At 39.2% G+C, this 16,640-nt stretch overlaps 3 protein-coding genes across 5 annotated transcripts; 2 read left to right on the top strand and 1 right to left on the bottom strand.

Annotated features, from left to right (window-relative positions):
* The first annotated feature begins 953 nt into the window (after window positions 1-953).
* Window positions 954-3,408, top strand: LOC143568168 (uncharacterized). Its single transcript, XM_077054385.1, has 5 exons — window positions 954-1,288; window positions 1,966-2,020; window positions 2,123-2,413; window positions 2,481-2,621; window positions 2,667-3,408. Exons 1-5 carry the CDS (start codon window positions 954-956, stop codon window positions 3,222-3,224), a joined length of 1,380 nt encoding a protein of 459 aa, XP_076910500.1. The 3' UTR covers window positions 3,225-3,408.
* Window positions 3,409-4,553: 1,145 nt separating this feature from the next.
* LOC143568170 (uncharacterized) lies at window positions 4,554-11,934 on the top strand. Its single transcript, XM_077054390.1, has 8 exons — window positions 4,554-4,681; window positions 5,781-6,031; window positions 6,509-6,656; window positions 6,754-6,948; window positions 7,409-7,537; window positions 7,736-7,905; window positions 7,999-8,086; window positions 11,539-11,934. The coding sequence occupies exons 2-8, from the start codon at window positions 5,800-5,802 to the stop codon at window positions 11,609-11,611; spliced, it is 1,035 nt and encodes a 344-aa protein (XP_076910505.1). The 5' UTR covers window positions 4,554-4,681; window positions 5,781-5,799; the 3' UTR covers window positions 11,612-11,934.
* A 661-nt stretch (window positions 11,935-12,595) lies between these two features.
* Window positions 12,596-15,774, bottom strand: LOC143568169 (eukaryotic translation initiation factor 2 subunit gamma-like). Of its 3 annotated transcripts, none has more exons than XM_077054388.1 (9): window positions 15,579-15,774; window positions 15,281-15,448; window positions 14,601-14,662; window positions 14,307-14,419; window positions 14,118-14,220; window positions 13,805-14,032; window positions 13,467-13,685; window positions 13,098-13,358; window positions 12,596-13,015 (listed from the first exon to the last, which is right to left on the bottom strand). In XM_077054388.1, exons 2-9 carry the CDS (start codon window positions 15,384-15,386, stop codon window positions 12,713-12,715), a joined length of 1,395 nt encoding a protein of 464 aa, XP_076910503.1. In that variant the 5' UTR covers window positions 15,387-15,448; window positions 15,579-15,774; the 3' UTR covers window positions 12,596-12,712. The 3 variants fall into 3 exon arrangements, with proteins under 3 accessions (XP_076910503.1, XP_076910504.1, XP_076910502.1); XM_077054389.1 differs by having other exon boundaries at window positions 15,281-15,430; XM_077054387.1 differs by having other exon boundaries at window positions 15,281-15,774.
* Window positions 15,775-16,640: the final 866 nt, after the last annotated feature.

Here is a 16,640-nt window from a genome sequence, read left to right as displayed (position 1 = left end):
ATCTACATTAGATATGCGTAATAATATGTATGGCATATATAAAATAGAGTTTTATTGTACATAATACAACATAATTGCATTATATAATCCACATAATTGAATATACGCAAATATAACACTATTTGTTGTATGCAATGCACACTAATGCATATATCTATTACAACACTAATACACGTACACACTATATCGAATTTTTTTTTCATATAATATAAGAGTATTGCACACATACAATACAAACAATTGCATATATGTTATTAAACACTATTGCACATATAAAAATACACACTATTGCTTATATTCAATAAAAAAAGTCGATGTATTACATATGTGCACTACAATTAGTTTTTTTTTTCTTAATAAAAAATAACAACATATAAGAAGGATGAAAGAAAAAAAAATAATTTTTTTTAATTACATTTAAAATATTTATTTACTAGTTATCTAGTTCCCTCTCTAAGAAGGAGTTATCTCTTAATTCTTCCTATATATATATAAGTTTGGATTTTTTTTTATTTTTTTCAGACGGTAACATTACCGTTGAAAAAGAGGAGGGTCCACAAACTAAACCACTATGACGCGGGTCTTCACGAGGCCACCACCTTGACCGCCCCTCTTGGAGCGCTCCTCGACGGTGTGATGCCCGAAGGCACCCCTTGATCGCCCATAGCGGAGGGCTTAGTAAAAATAATTATTTGGTCAGATGCGCCCGAGAAACACAAAAGAGTGATTCTGAGACGAACACAAACCCACCACCCAAACCCAAAGAGTGATTCTGAGACGAACACAAACCCACCACCCAAACCCAAAGGAAAGGCACTCCATGATTGCAACAATAAATATAAATAATTATTTTTCACTCCTCTCAAAACCCCCCTTTTCCTATCTTGCACCACCGTAGAATATCATTCCGATCAAATTTGAGGTTATATTAACCCTAATAACAATCCAATTTGATGGGCAGTACACCTCAGGAGGTGGATCTGGTAAAGTACAGAGGAGTACGGCGCCGGCCTTCGGGAAAGTTCGCCGCCGAGATCCGAGATCCCATAAAGGCTGCCAGGGTTTGGTTGGGCACCTTTGATTCCGCCATTGAAGCTGCTAAAGCCTATGATAACGCCGCTTTTCAAATGCATGGATGCAAGGCCAATCTTAATTTCCCTCTTGACATCGGGACTTCACCCGACAAGTCAACCGTCCGGAAAAGAAAGAGTGACACGCTGACTATCGCAACCGAAGGAAAAGATAACAGCGGCCCCGTTAACGCCGCTAAATTTCTCGACGGTTTCCGGTATGTTTACCCTAAATTTCACTCGTGATTCTTTATTTTCTAAACTGATGTTTATTGTCTTTTACGTTTCCGATTCTTAAAGTGTTTGTCCTTTAAGCCTAACCCAGTTAAAAATCTTCGTTAAGTTGTGTGACGTAGGGGTATAACCGTAATTTTTTTGTTATAATTTATTGAACGATAGGGGTTGGATTGGGTTTAAAATGGGGGGAAATGTGAAGGGGGTCTGAAATTACGGTTATACTCCCACGTGAGCAGCACGTGACACAACTTAACGAAGATTTTTAAAGGGGTTCGGCCTAAAGGACAAACACTGTATGATTCTGAAACAACGTAAAGGACAATAAACATCAATTTAGAAGATAAAGAACCACGAGTGAAATTTGGGGTAAATATAAAGGACAGTTTCTGTAATTCTGTCCTTGTGAATTGTTCATCTAGATTTTAAATGAGTGAACACAAACAACATAAATGAACTCACTTAAATAAACATAGACGAACAAATATAAAACATCTAGTAGATGATTCATCCATAAATGAACACTCGTTCACCTCCATCGTTGTTTGTTTCAATTAGAGGCTAATGTTTCCCTAAATTACATTTTTTACTTTTACGATAATTAACTTCACCCTTTTTCTCATCCAAACTTTAAATTAATGTTATCTTTTCGACATTGCAGGCCATCATCTCCTTCGTTGGCACACGGTTCTCCAATCTCCCCTCAGTCACCGCGCGTAACTACTCACTACATTAACCTATTTGTTTTCCTTTTGAATATTTTTATTTAACTGTTCTTATAATTAATTATGTTGTGTTGTGTTGTGTTGTGTTGGTAGAGCGAGAATTTTAAGTGGACGGATCAGGATCTTTGTGCTATGTATGATGTCTTAAACAAACACATTGCAAAGAACGGCCGTTCATATGATTGGGCTAATCTTAAGTTGGAGTTGGAAAGCCTTTATCACCACAAATTTAAATCTGTTAAAGCTATTAGAAGTAAGTACGAGGCCATGCGAGCAAGATATAGTCTTTGGAAGTCATTGAAGAACGGTGAAACAAGCCTTCGTTGGAATCTAAGTACAGGGAAGCTGGATTGCTCAGATGATTGGTGGGAAAAGAAAATTCAAGTAATATTTTCTAAATCTCACAATAGTTTTATTAATTTAAAATGTAATTAATTCAATATTTTTGCAGGAAAACCCGAATTTTACAAAACTCAGGAGAAACCAACCATCTAGAGAGTTGCAGGTGGCGTGGGATCTGTTTTTTGAGAATATAGTTGACGGTGGACTAGAATGCGTGGAACCTTGTGTAGACCTAAATAAGTCGAATCAGGTAGATCATGTGAATATTGAGGACGGGGTAAATAAGTCAAATCAGGTAGATCATGTGAATATTGAGGACGGGGATGTAGATGATGACGACGATGATGACAACGATGATGATGACCGCGTAGAGGATTCTCTAGAACACACGCCAAAGTCTTCTCAGTATGGAAGCAAGGAAATTGAAGAGGCCACTTCCTTTTCAAATCTTGTCGAGGTGAGACGAGAAAGTGGTTTAACACCAAAAGAAGGTGATGGGTGTGGACCGTCTGAAAAGATTATTAAGACGAGTGCTAAATGTAAACCTACTGGGATTAAGTGTAAAACGACTGAGCCAGAGGGGTTTGTAACCCCACAAAATGCTACTCAAGTAAGTGCTTTGAAAGTACTAAATACGTCTAATGTAAATCAAGTTTGCGATTCTAGTATTAGAGCGTCGGTAGGTGTGATTAACCGTATGGTTGATGATGGGTTAATGACGGCATGTAGTGAGTTGTGGTGCTTTGCTGTTAACTTGTTTGAAGATGATGTGAAAAGAGAATTGTTTATGAGTCTGAGGGATGATGTTGGAAGGTTGGCTTGGCTGCAGTATAAGCAAAATCTAGACAAGTAATGTATCGTTATGATGTAGTTTGTTTAAGTTACTAGCTCATTATATGTATGCCACATTTTGGTTTTAATTTGATACTCATTTGGCCTTGATGTCTGGGTAGTTTAGTTTTAACTGGTGTTAATGCCATTTGCGCACATGTATATCTAGCACACCTCTAAATCAATCACCGGGTACATATATTCTTAACATCTGTTAAGAATGTTTATTATTAATACATGATAATACTGGTCATTAACGGAATGTTTATTCTTAACAAAAAGACTTCACGTGCCTTACACATGAGAGTGTTTAGTCATTCTTAATGCTATTCTTAGAGTAAACTGCAGTTTACGTCTATGTTTTTTTATAGGCGTGACACACTAGCGATAATATTTTCAAAAATTGAGCGTGGTGAGGCCCTATGCAGTTTTAGGGAGTTTGCATCCCTGTGGTTTACAGGCGTGACACACTGGCGATAATATTTTCAAAAAATGAGCATGGTGAGGTCCTGTGGTTGACGGGCTACATCAGTTGGCGTCCCCCCGTCTAACTGTTGTATGTTACATACATTTAATTAATCTCTTTTTCTTTCACTTATCACACACACACATAGACGTGCACAAATCGGGTACATTTTTAACATACATTTAATATACCATATTCACGTCGGTTCTCCGCCTGAACGTGTTTTTTTTCGCTTTAAATATGTTAATCTGATGTATCTGGCCAGGTGTTGACGAATTAATTTTATTTTGCTTAGTTCCGGTTACATAACCCGATGCCGATTGAATTCGCGTTGACATATAAACAACCAAACATCATCAGCCTGGCGCAACGCGCTGAGTAAGTCACCTAGTTATATATAACTTAAATGTGAGGTAGCGTTCTTCGAGGCTAAAACCTTTGGACATGTTCTAATGAGTTCTTAGTGATGCTTGTAGACTAACCGATATGACGAGGAGTACCTCAATTAGATTGTCAAGACTATCTCAAAGGATTTTATGTTGTTGGTAGTTATTATTACCCGTTTGAAGTCTCTATAACATATAAGAATTAAAAATCAAAAGTTTCAAACAATGAAACCACACTCAGATAAGAAAATGATATAACAATTTACAAAAAAAGAAGCATCCTTACAAGAGTTATATATAACCATATATAAAAATTATTAGAGTTAAATGTTAAATATTCGATTCACACTTGTATCAGACGCCTTAGGGTTTAGATGCCATTGTTAATTTATGTATAGGTTAGGTATTAAATTTTTAATTAAAACTTTATTTAAGACATGGTAATATAAAAAGAAAAATATATTTATTTATTTGTCCAAACTAATTATTATTCGTAAAAATAAGACTCCAAACGGAAAGAAACAAAATACATAAACGGCCTTCACTGAAGAAAACAATCACCAACGAACAGTTGAATTGAAAATGAATCTACAGTAGTAGATTGAGCTTTTGATTCGTTACTAGCTGGTATAAATTTCTATTTTCAAATCTCTACACCGATCGATATATGTATGCATGTATGTATACTGATTATTTGAAGTTTTGTTATTTGAAGTTTAATTGTTCATCCGATCACTGTTTAAAACTGTAATTGTTGCTTATTAATTTCTGCAAACTTGAAATTGTAGTCAGTTTCTGTTCAATTTGGTACGCAATTTGTTAAGTTCAAAATAAAATAATGCAGTAATTGATCACGGATGTTAGTGTTTTGACCTAAGTGATATTATTATTATTATTATTATTATTATTATTATTATTATTATTATTATATACAGTTAAAGCAAGTTATAGTAGTAGTAGTAGTATCATTTCACACTCTTATCTAGTTCATTAATGTTGTTCGGTATATAATCTGTGTATGTCTGTGTCACTGTGTGGTGTATGGAATTAAATATTGGGGCTGTAACCGAACTGAATGAAGCCTTGTTCGTTATCGTTCGTTAAGAGCTAATCAGACAAACGTACGGTTTACGAACACATAACTGAACGAAATTTTGTGTTTGTGTTCGTTCGTTAACTTTCTAAACTAATGTAAACGAACACAAACGGACAAATGTTAATTTGAAAATATTAAACAACACATTGTTAATTCTAAATAGTAGGCATAATGATCAAAAAGATGAATCTAGTTTAACTTAAAAATACTTAAAACATAATAATCATGATCATTGCTTTTTAAAAAGGTGTAAAAGGTCTAAGTTCCCCAAAGTTTAGATGTTTGGATAATTAACTAAAAAATATAAAATATGTGAGTATAAGAAGATTTTAATGAAGGAACATTAAACAAACGAAGATGAATGATGTAAGCGGACGGACATTAACGAATGTAAATGAACGAACACGTGACCGAACACTCACAAACATAAATGAACAAGCACGATCTTTATTCATGTTCGTTCATTTCAGCGTATATTGTTCATGCTTGTCCATTTGTTAAAAGAACGAAAGTAAACGAGCTTCCGGCCGAATGGCTCGTTGAATGTTCCGTTCGTTTACAGCCCTATAATTATTGAAGATTTGAGAGGGTTTTATACTTTGATTTGTGGATTGTGATCTGTTTTGATAGTGAAGGCAGTGGGAAGTAAATGAAGGAAGCCATGAAAAGGGGGAGAAATGAGGGAATTTGGGATTTTGAGCAAGGAATAATATCACAGGGTGGCGTTCAGGATCTGATTCTGGGTTTAGATGGCGGGACTACTTCCACCGTGTGTATATGCATGCCTGTGTTTTCGTTTACTGATGAATGTCTTCCTCCTGACCCTCCCCCTGTCTTAGCTCATGCTGTTGCTGGCTGCTCCAATCATAATAGTGTTGGAGGTTATAGTTTCTTGTTTCTCTTAATAACTTCACACACATACACACACAATGAAGTTCCTAAAGTTGTAAGCCAAAAATTATTGCTGCAATATTCATTATGTAGTTCCGTGTTAAAATTGGTCAAAAGTAGGGTTGTAGGTGACTTAGTGTTAAAACAACAAAAGGGATGAAAAATTTATGAAAGGTTTGCTTGATAAAAAGGTTGATATATAAAATAGATTAGAGAGACGTGACTTCTGGTTGTAAATAAAGCTAATTTGTTTGTACATAGAGCAATGCCTCACGTATGCAATACATCGCGGTTTTTTTAAACCATGAGCTCAGTAATAGAGAATTAAATACTTCAATGTTAGACTTAGACCTTTGGTAGTGGTACATTTTAAACATTTACAGTTAAATTACTAGTGAAAACTTGTTAACCAACCTTAGATGAGCAATGTGTCATGTGATGATTACTTTTCTACATATACTTTACAGAAACTGCTGCGAAAGAGACGCTAGAAAATGTTATGGCAGATGCTCTTTTCAAGTCAGGTTCTACTCGATCATCTGTTCGTGCAGTGTGTTTAGCTGTATCAGGGGTTAACCATCCAACAGACCAGGAAAGGATATTAAGTTGGCTTAGGTCAGCAGTCAGCTGCCTATATATACATTTGCATACATTACATGTAAATTTCTTTCTCGCATCCATACTTGTGTTAATCTCTTCTTTCCATACGCAGAGAGATATTTCCCAATGATGATGTTAAGTGTTTTGTCCACAATGATGCTGTGGCTGCTATGGCTAGTGGAACCATGGGAAAGCTTCATGGGTGTGTGTTAATTGCTGGCACGGGGACCATTGCTTATGGCTATACTGAAGATGGAAGAGAAGCGCGGGCTTCTGGTGCAGGACCTGTCTTAGGTGATTGGGGAAGGTAATATACTAAGACATTATGTAACCATCTGTTGGGTTAACCATCCAACAGACCAGGAAAGGATATTAAGTTGGCTTAGGTCAGCAGTCAGCTGCCTATATATACATTTGCATACATTACATGTAAATTTCTTTCTCGCATCCATACTTGTGTTAATCTCTTCTTTCCATACGCAGAGAGATATTTCCCAATGATGATGTTAAGTGTTTTGTCCACAATGATGCTGTGGCTGCTATGGCTAGTGGAACCATGGGAAAGCTTCATGGGTGTGTGTTAATTGCTGGCACGGGGACCATTGCTTATGGCTATACTGAAGATGGAAGAGAAGCGCGGGCTTCTGGTGCAGGACCTGTCTTAGGTGATTGGGGAAGGTAATATACTAAGACATTATGTAACCATGTGTGTGTGTGTATTATGAGAAATGTGAACAGTTTGAGAGATGTGTGTTGGTTGCATGCAGTGGATATGGCATAGCTGCAATGGCATTGACATCGGTAATAAGGGCTTATGATGGTCGTGGTCCACAAACAATGCTTACATCAAGAATTCTGCACGAACTCGAACTTTCTTCCCCAGATGAATTGATTGGGTATTTGTTTCTTGAAACTTATGATGTTTACTGTTTGTGTTTTTGTTTACAACACTACTAGTTATAACAATGTGGGCCACTACTCACTAGGTGCCAGCTGTCTATGAATTTTTGTTTTCTAGTTTGTTGGTTTTCAAGAACAATGTTATTGGCTTACAAATGCAATCATATAAGTGTCTTGCTTTTGTGTGAATATAGGTGGACCTATTCTGATCCATCATGGGCTCGAATCGCAGCTTTGGTCTCGGTTGTTGTATCTTGTGCTGAAGCAGGTGATGAGGTGGCGAATGGAATATTGCTTGATGCAGTTCAGGAGTTGGCCTCAAGTGTCAAAGCTGTTGTTTGCAGACTCGGGTTGTGTGGTGAAGGTGCATAATTAAAACCAAAAAAAGAAGTTTAGCTTTTTTTTCTTTCTATTTTTAGATAGTTTGAACGATTTACACGTGTGACTTACTTGACAGACGGAAAGGGCAGTTGTCCTCTTGTGATGGTTGGTGGTGTTCTTCAAGCCAATAGGAAGTGGGATATTGGGAAAGAAGTAATTAGCTGTGTAGGGGTATGGTACTAAACCCGGTTTTACGACCCTAAATCTATTATGTTTGGCTTATTTTATTATATGGACTAATACAATGTTATTGGCCTGAGGGGGTTTTGTGGAGGTAACCCTAACTGGGCTAGGCCCATTAGGGTACCATGATGGTGGCCATGAGGCTCTCTATATAAGGAGGTCTCCACCTCCTTATTAAGGGGTCATGCTCAATAAGAGCCACCACCACTTTTTTGTGTCTGTAAACAAGAGATCTTTGAGATTTCTTAGCAGTCACCTCCACACCCCCGAAAAACCATTGCAGGTCTCAAGCAACCGTAGAAGAAGATCAAGACGTGGTTTGTTCATCTCGAAAATCCGTGGAAACATCGTCATGGATCAGGTCAGATTCATTTCGTGCTTCGACATTGGCGCCATCCGTGGGACGGCAACGAACTACCCTTCGATCTTCATCTCGGCTGTCAGATCTCGCCCAGGAAAAACCCAGATCTGGAAGTTTACAGAAAAAAGCTTCAAGGCTTGTTCTATTAAAGCTCAAAAAGATCCATAGATCTAAAAGAGGCTTCCAGATCTGTGCAAAAAGAAACTGCCTGACTCGAATGATCAAGTCTCCGGATCTGTGATGGTTCTAAATCTGCTCCGAGCTTCAGATCTATCTAGTTCTGATTTACAGATCTAGATCTAGATTACAGACCTGGATTTTAGGTTTAAAATTGCAGATCTAACTCTTAAATTGCAGATCCAAAAATTACCAGACTCCCGCCGCCATGTACGCGCGCCCGCGGATTCTCACTCCGCAGCCATGCATGTGCCGCCGCGGGAACCACCATGTGGGTTTCGCGCAAAAGACCTCCACCATGTGGGTTTTGCGCAAAAGACTGCCACCACGCATGCTCGCCAGCGGGTCACCATTCCGCCGATATGCGTGAGCGCCCGTGGAAACCACCGCGGAAACCACCATGTGGGTTTTGCGCAAGAGACCTCCGCCACGCACGCGCGCTCGCGAGTCACCACTCCATCGCCGTGCATGCGCGCATCAGGCCACGCGCCAAACTTTAAGGTCGGGAATCCTCATAATATCCCATATGGCTACACGCCATATCTAAAGGTTGGGAATCCTCATAATATCCCATATGGCTACGCGCCATATCTAAAGGTTGGGAATCCTCATAATATCCCATATGACTACGCGCCATACTTAAGGTCGGGAATCCTCATAATATCCCATATGGCTACGCGCCATACTTAAAGGTTGGGAATCCTCATAATATCCCATATGGCTACACGCCATATTTAAAGGTTGGGAATCCTCATAATATCCCATATGGCTACGCGCCATACTTAAGGTTGGGAATCCTCATAATATCCCATATGGCTACGCGCCATACTCAAAGGTTGGGAATCCTCATAATATCCCATATGGCTACACGCCATACTTAAAGGTTGGGAATCCTCATAATATCTCATATGGCTACGCGCCATACTTAAAGGTTGGGAATCCTCATAATATCCCATATGGCTACGCGCCATACTTAAGGTTGGGAATCCTCATAAACCCACCAGGCCAAGCGCCATACTTAAAGGTTGGGAATCCTCATAATATCCCATATGGCTACACGCCATACTTAAAGGTTGGGAATCCTCATAATATCCCATATGGCTACGCGCCATACTTAAGGTTGGGAATCCTCATAAACCTATCAGGCCAAACGCCATACTTAAAGGTCGGGAATCCTCATAATATCCCATATGGCTACGCGCCATACTTAAGGTTGGGAATCCTCATAAACCCATCAGGCCAAGCGCCAAACTTAAAGGTTGGGAATCCTCATAAACCCATACGGCTTCGCGCCACATGCTCACACATATCACACAGTCTACGCGCACGCGCACGCAACATCTGCGCGTGGCGCGGGACATAAAGTCTACGCGCACGCGCATGCAACATCTGCGCGTGGCGTATAACACAAAGCCAGAGCCTATGCGCACGCGCATGCAACATCTGCGCGCGTCGCATGACGCGCAGTCTACGCGCACACGCAAGCTTCATTATTATTATAGCTCGTAAGTCGCCACGCGCGCAGGCTTTATTATTCTTATAGCTCGTAAGACGCCACGCGCGCAAGCTTTTATTATTCATACAGCTCATAAGACGCCTCGCGCGCAAGCTGTTATTATTCTTATAGCTCGTAAGACGCCTCGCGCGCAAGCTTTATTATTCATACAGCTCATAAGACGCCTCGCGCGCAAGCTGTTATTATTCTTATAGCTCGTAAGCCGCCGCGCGCGCAGGCTTTATTATTCTTATAGCTCGTAAGCCGCCACGCGCGCAGGCTTTATTATTCTTATAGCTCGTAAGCCGCCTCGCGCGTTATTATTATTATAGCTCGTAAGCCGCCTCGCGCGCAAGCTTTTATTATTCATACAGCTCATAAGATGCCTCGCGCGCAAGCTTTTATTATTCATACAGCTCATAAGACGCCTCGCGCGCAAGCTGTTATTATTCTTACAGCTCATAAGACGCCTCGCGCGCAAGCTGTTATTATTCTTATAGCTCGTAAGACGCCACGCGCGCAGGCTTTATTATTCTTATAGCTCGTAAGCCGCCACGCGCGCAGGCTTTATTATTATTATAGCTCGTAAGCCGCCACTCGCGCAAGCTTTTATTATTCTTATAGCTCGTAAGCCGCCACGCGCGCAGGCTTTATTATTATTATAGCTCGTAAGCCGCCACGCGCGCAGGCTTTATTATTCTTATAGCTCGTAAGCCGCCACGCGCGCAGGCTTTATTATTATTATTTTATCAGGCCTCGCGCCACTATTGTTATGATGCGTGCTATATCTTATTCATGCCAGGGCACCATCATTATCATAAAGACCACAACATGTCACCATCATGAGGAAAACCTCCCAAAACTCAAAGACAATAAAGATAAGGCCGAAGAAAAGGGAAAAAACCGCCTCATGACCTAACACACCTCATAAAGTCCAGCGCTCCACCTAGACGCTTGCGCGCCCAGGAGCAACGCTGGACTTGGGGGGCTTGTAGGGGTATGGTACTAAACCCGGTTTTACGACCCTAAATCTATTATGTTTGGCTTATTTTATTATATGGACTAATACAATGTTATTGGCCTGAGGGGGTTTTGTGGAGGTAACCCTAACTGGGCTAGGCCCATTAGGGTACCATGATGGTGGCCATGAGGCTCTCTATATAAGGAGGTCTCCACCTCCTTATTAAGGGGTCATGCTCAATAAGAGCCACCACCACTTTTTTGTGTCTGTAAACAAGAGATCTTTGAGATTTCTTAGCAGTCACCTCCACACCCCCGAAAAACCACTGCAGGTCTCAAGCAACCGTAGAAGAAGATCAAGACGTGGTTTGTTCATCTCGAAAATCCGTGGAAACATCGTCATGGATCAGGTCAGATTCATTTCGTGCTTCGACAAGCTGCATTTCGAAGGAGTTCCCTGGGATGCTTCCAATCCGGCCAAAGGTAAGGATATCATACTTGGTTAACGTATAGGTCAAAACAGATATTGTTTCTATTAACCATTTTTATGTCTTATTTTCTTATTATGAAAAGTTTGTTTTGTTTGGCGACATGGATTTTATCAAGTGGAACCTGCTGTTGGTGCAGCATTGCTTGCGTGGAACGTTCTAAAGAAACAATCCCAATCTGGAAGTTGACAAACAGTTTGCTTAGGTTAATAAAAATAAAGAGAAATATGATGTGAACGTGATTTTCAGATTATATAGTTGCAAAGGAAGGAGGATAAACAAAACTGAGAAAGTAAACATGATTTTTCATTTTACAACTGTCTATATCATTACTTTCTTTCATGATCATACATTCATAAAACTAATCATTTCAATCTTTTATTTGGATAATTGCGTATGGCTTGGCTTTAAAAAGGACGATTACATGATGCGGCCTCTTGAACGAGGTCCAAGTTTAAACAGGTTGACGGAGTCTTAGTTTGGTAACATTCAACCCTCATGAAAAGTTACTAAATTGTCACGTGTAGTTCGAGTAAAAACTTTTTAGGTCGGGCGTTGTGAAACGTGAAATGCGTCTAGTTTTTATTATGGATTACATGTCAATAAAAAATAACCAATAATTAAAACATTTAAAGGTATACAGTACATGTCTTATGATCCTCCCTGCAAAATCCGTGGAAACATCGTCATGGATCAGGTCAGATTCATTTCGTGCTTCGACAAGCTGCATTTCGAAGGAGTTCCCTGGGATGCTTCCAATCCGGCCAAAGGTAAGGATATCATACTTGGTTAACGTATAGGTCAAAACAGATATTGTTTCTATTAACCATTTTTATGTCTTATTTTCTTATTATGAAAAGTTTGTTTTGTTTGGCGACATGGATTTTATCAAGTGGAACCTGCTGTTGGTGCAGCATTGCTTGCGTGGATTACAAGTTCACAAACGCTACAAAAGCTAAACCAGATAACCAAAAGCTAAACCAAGTTCACAACAAGTATTTGTTCAAAAGTATTTGTTCAAAACAAGTTCACAAACGCTACAAAAGCTAAACCAGATAACCAAGAATCAAAAGTCGGAAACGAAAGCAGCAGGCAAAACTGGCGATCAAACAGGCGTCTTAACACTCTAAATTGGACAGGGTGGGATCTCAACAGTCGAACCAGCTTGAATTTGTCCCCAACCAATTAACCGCCAATGCTTCTCCACTCTCCTGCTCAAAGCAATCTTCTCACCTTTGCTCGTACACACGGGCGATGTCAGCTGCAGTTTTGCCAAATCATTCTTAACTGCCAACACATGAGCCCCAGTCGACATGGACCCTATGTTCAACATAAGTATTTCCGCCTTTGACAACTTAGATACCTTCCCTTGCTTTTCGGTTCCTTTTGTCTTCACACCCAACAACCGACGCAACAGAAAAAAGTTCACCTACAAAGACCATTCATATAATTAGAACCCACAAAATGATCATTCTTATCAAGACAAAGAGTTTAGTTGACCTCACGCTTACCTCTAGCTCGACATATACATCTGGAAGAGATCCGACCTCTCCAAGAACTTGACCCACCAACCTATCAGCACGAGTCAACATAGGGTCCATTGTAGTTCCAACACCGATAAGACCACCAGGTACAGCAAATTGAAGTTCATTCTGCTCTGCATATAGTGACACGATTCTCGAGTAAATCGGGGTGCACTTGATGTTACCGCTCTCATCTTTAACAACAATCCCGGGACGGACCTCAATATGCTGGTTCACCTTCAACACACCCTGCATAAAACAATAAATACCCATGTTAGATTTCTATTTAAACCTTTTTTAATTTTTTTGACATTTTAGAACAAAAAATAAAAGCAATAAAAACAGAAAAGAACAAACCTTGAGAATACTTCCACCAGCAACACCACCTTTAATCTCATCAACTTCGGATCCAGGTTTGTTAACATCAAACGAACGGATTACTATCATATTCGGAGGTGATATGAAGTTCCTCTCTGGAATGGGAATTCGCTTAATTATGTATTCGCACACCACATCGATATTATACCTAAGCTGAGCTGACACCGGGATCACTGGTGCACCGTCAGCAACTGTCCCCTGTTATCATCATTGTTTTATCAAAAAGGTTACCATATGACAAAACGGTTAAAACAATTTCGGGTCAGAACGAATTATCGCCAATTCACATTAATGAACAAAAGGGAGTCGTAAATAACCTGGATGAATTGCTGAATTGCCTCGTGTTGGTTAATGGCTACGTTTTCTTGAATTAGATCAACCTTATTTTGGAGAATTATGATATGTTGAAGCCTCATAATCTCAACAGCGGCCAAGTGCTCAGAAGTCTGAGGTTGAGGACAACTTTCGTTTGCTGCTATGAGAAGTAACGCTCCGTCCATGATAGCTGCTCCATTAAGCATAGTAGCCATGAGAATATCGTGTCCCTATAAAAAATAATGATAAGTTATTAAACAAACAATTAACAGGAGAAGATAAATGGTATAAATTATATAAACAGTGAATACTTACAGGACAGTCAACAAACGATACATGCCTCATCAATTTCATCTTGCTGTTCTCAAATCCAGGCACATCACAAGGAGGGCTATCTTCTTTCCCACTTCCATAGGCCCTTCAAATATTTTTTAAATTCTTTAATAACATAAACGCGATGTTAAATGCTAAGATACAAAAATATAGCTTTAATAGTACACGTACTTGTAACACATGGGACGAGGGCACTTTTCATCTTCACATTTGTATATCTTTGCATTAGCATACCCAAGCTTAATAGTAATGTTACGCTCCAACTCGTTTTTGAACCGAACAGTCTAGATATAAATGATAACAGTACGAGGTTATTAAAAAGGTTCTCTAGAAACAATGCAAGAAAAACATGAAAACTTTCGATTCATCTACACTAACTATAATTAATAATCAAGCTCACTATTCTTCGTCCTACAAATGATTTGAATAGCTTTCAGTAACAATAAACAAGAAAAGAAGAAGTACCTGTACACCAGATATAGCTTTTACAACTGTTGACTTGCCATGAGCCACATGACCAATGGTTCCTGTTTATACACACAAATAACACCAATTTCAGGTAGGATTGTAAACGAACAGAACATTTAGTGAAATGTTCCTGAACTGTTCGGCAGGAAGTTCATTTATATTAGTTTCGTTCGATTAACTATATGAACGAACACAAACAAAGGTCATCCTCGTTCAATTGTGTTTGTGAACGTTCAATAATGTGTTCGTTTACGTCCGTTAATATTTTTTTGATTTTGTTTATTCGTTAAAAGTTTTTAGTACTTCTAATAACCTTTTCTAATCTTATCATACATATTTAAGCAAAACCATTAACTATAAAACAAAAGTATATACGAGAATTATGTGATTATTTTATATGTACATTAACATATGAACATGAATGATAAAAAAAACATCAACACAAACTTGATAGCTAGACTGAACCGTCAACACTGACCACTCTAGCTTAAGCCAAATTAAATAAAACATTCTTTGTAAAAATTCATTTCTGTTCGAACACAAACAAAAAAGTTCATTCGGTTAGCTGTTTGTGACCGTCCGCTTATCCGATATAAGCTTAACGGACGAACACGAACAAGATAATTTAGCTCATTAACAGCCCTATGCACAAGAGCAAAGCAAACAAAAATCTTTACCAATATTAATCGTTGCCTGGCGAGAAATGACCTCCGGCGAAAGCGGATGCAGCGTAGCTACATCCAGCTTACTCAAATCCTGCTCCATTAAACCTTTCCGAGCCATATTCACTGTCCTTAACAAAATTCACACTATTCCAAACACAAACCCTAAATTAACCACACAAACTGAATCAATTAGCAAGTGGGTCAGATCTTTTATTCATCAAGAACACATAAAATGAACTAAAAATACAATCTTGATTGAAAATTAACAAAACCCTAAATCAAGAAATCAAAATCCAAGAAAAAATATAACCTTTTTGTGTGAAGAATCACCGAGCCGCTAAGACGTTGTTGAAGAGATTCGGTGTAACGTTAGTAGCTAGGGTTTCGTTCAGGGTTCTATTGCTATTGGACTATTGTTGCTATAGTAAAGTGGAAAGCATCATTGACAAATATCATGACTTGGTGCTAACCATGGTTTGGATTGGGTTAGGCTAATTGGGTCTATTGTCGTGAAACCCCCACCTGATGGAAAAATATGTGAAATATTTGAGATGGGTTAAGATGTTGGACAGGTTTGAGGTTAGGTAGCGTTTGGTATGCAATAATCATACGGGGAATGGAATGATTCATTGCTTGGGAATGAAAAAAAATAGTGTTTGGTTGCTCAATGGAATTGAATAATCCATTACACATGTAATCTCATTCCATCAAAACCATTCCTTCTCACCCCTTTATTTTTTTCATTACATTCATCATTCACTCTACTTTCTCAACAACACCACCACCTAACAACATTAACCACAACTACTACCACCACCCCCACCACCCCACCGCCACTGTCATCGTCTCCACCACCACCTCCGCCACCACCGTCGCCACCAGCCGCCACCACCGTCATCGCCGCCACCACCACTAGCGCTACCACCGCCGCCACCATTGTCACCGTAACGTCACAACCATTGTCACCGTAACATCACAACCATTCTCACTGTAACCATTGTCACCGTAACCACCACAACCATTGTCTCCGTCGCCGCCTGACCTTCACCGCCACCACCACGTGACCTCCACCATCCTAACATCGCCATCACTACCAATTCTACATCTCTTGACCATCGTCACCCCTCCTACTACCGCCCTTACCACCTGATAACCACTACCACCACCGTCGCTACCACCATTTTCTTCGCCGGAGTTACCACTACCACCGTCTCCATTACAGTTATTTTTTTTATTTTTTACTTTTTTTTTGGTAAAAAAATTACTTTGAGATAAGAGTGTTTTTATTATTTCTATTTTATTCTTACAAATTGTTTTTGATACCAAACAACATTAACTAATAATTCATTTTATTCCCATAGTTAACCAAACA

This window comes from Bidens hawaiensis, unplaced genomic scaffold (genome assembly GCF_021521415.1).
Source record: "Bidens hawaiensis isolate Kalapana, Puna unplaced genomic scaffold, B.hawaiensis_p1.1 tig00023819_1, whole genome shotgun sequence".
Classification (NCBI taxonomy): domain Eukaryota; kingdom Viridiplantae; phylum Streptophyta; class Magnoliopsida; order Asterales; family Asteraceae; genus Bidens; species Bidens hawaiensis.
This window is presented reverse-complemented; position numbering and strand designations above follow the sequence as displayed.

What these genes read in the sequence shown, in the direction of transcription:
- LOC143568170 (XM_077054390.1), top strand. Translation starts at nt 5,800, where the DNA reads ATGAAGGAAGCCATGAAAAGGGGGAGAAATGAGGGAATTTGGGATTTT. An exon ending in CAATCATAATAGTGTTGGAG is followed by an intron (nt 6,032 to 6,508) that starts GTTATAGTTTCT and finishes TATACTTTACAG; the next exon opens with AAACTGCTGCGAAAGAGACG. An exon ending in ACTCGGGTTGTGTGGTGAAG is followed by an intron (nt 7,906 to 7,998) that starts GTGCATAATTAA and finishes CTTACTTGACAG; the next exon opens with ACGGAAAGGGCAGTTGTCCT.
- LOC143568168 (XM_077054385.1), top strand. Translation starts at nt 954, where the DNA reads ATGGGCAGTACACCTCAGGAGGTGGATCTGGTAAAGTACAGAGGAGTA. An exon ending in AAATTTCTCGACGGTTTCCG is followed by an intron (nt 1,289 to 1,965) that starts GTATGTTTACCC and finishes TCGACATTGCAG; the next exon opens with GCCATCATCTCCTTCGTTGG. An exon ending in ACCTAAATAAGTCGAATCAG is followed by an intron (nt 2,622 to 2,666) that starts GTAGATCATGTG and finishes AAGTCAAATCAG; the next exon opens with GTAGATCATGTGAATATTGA.
- LOC143568169 (XM_077054387.1), bottom strand. Translation starts at nt 15,386, where the DNA reads ATGGCTCGGAAAGGTTTAATGGAGCAGGATTTGAGTAAGCTGGATGTA. An exon ending in AAGCTATATCTGGTGTACAG is followed by an intron (nt 14,420 to 14,600) that starts GTACTTCTTCTT and finishes ATTTATATCTAG; the next exon opens with ACTGTTCGGTTCAAAAACGA. An exon ending in CCTCGTCCCATGTGTTACAA is followed by an intron (nt 14,221 to 14,306) that starts GTACGTGTACTA and finishes AAATATTTGAAG; the next exon opens with GGCCTATGGAAGTGGGAAAG.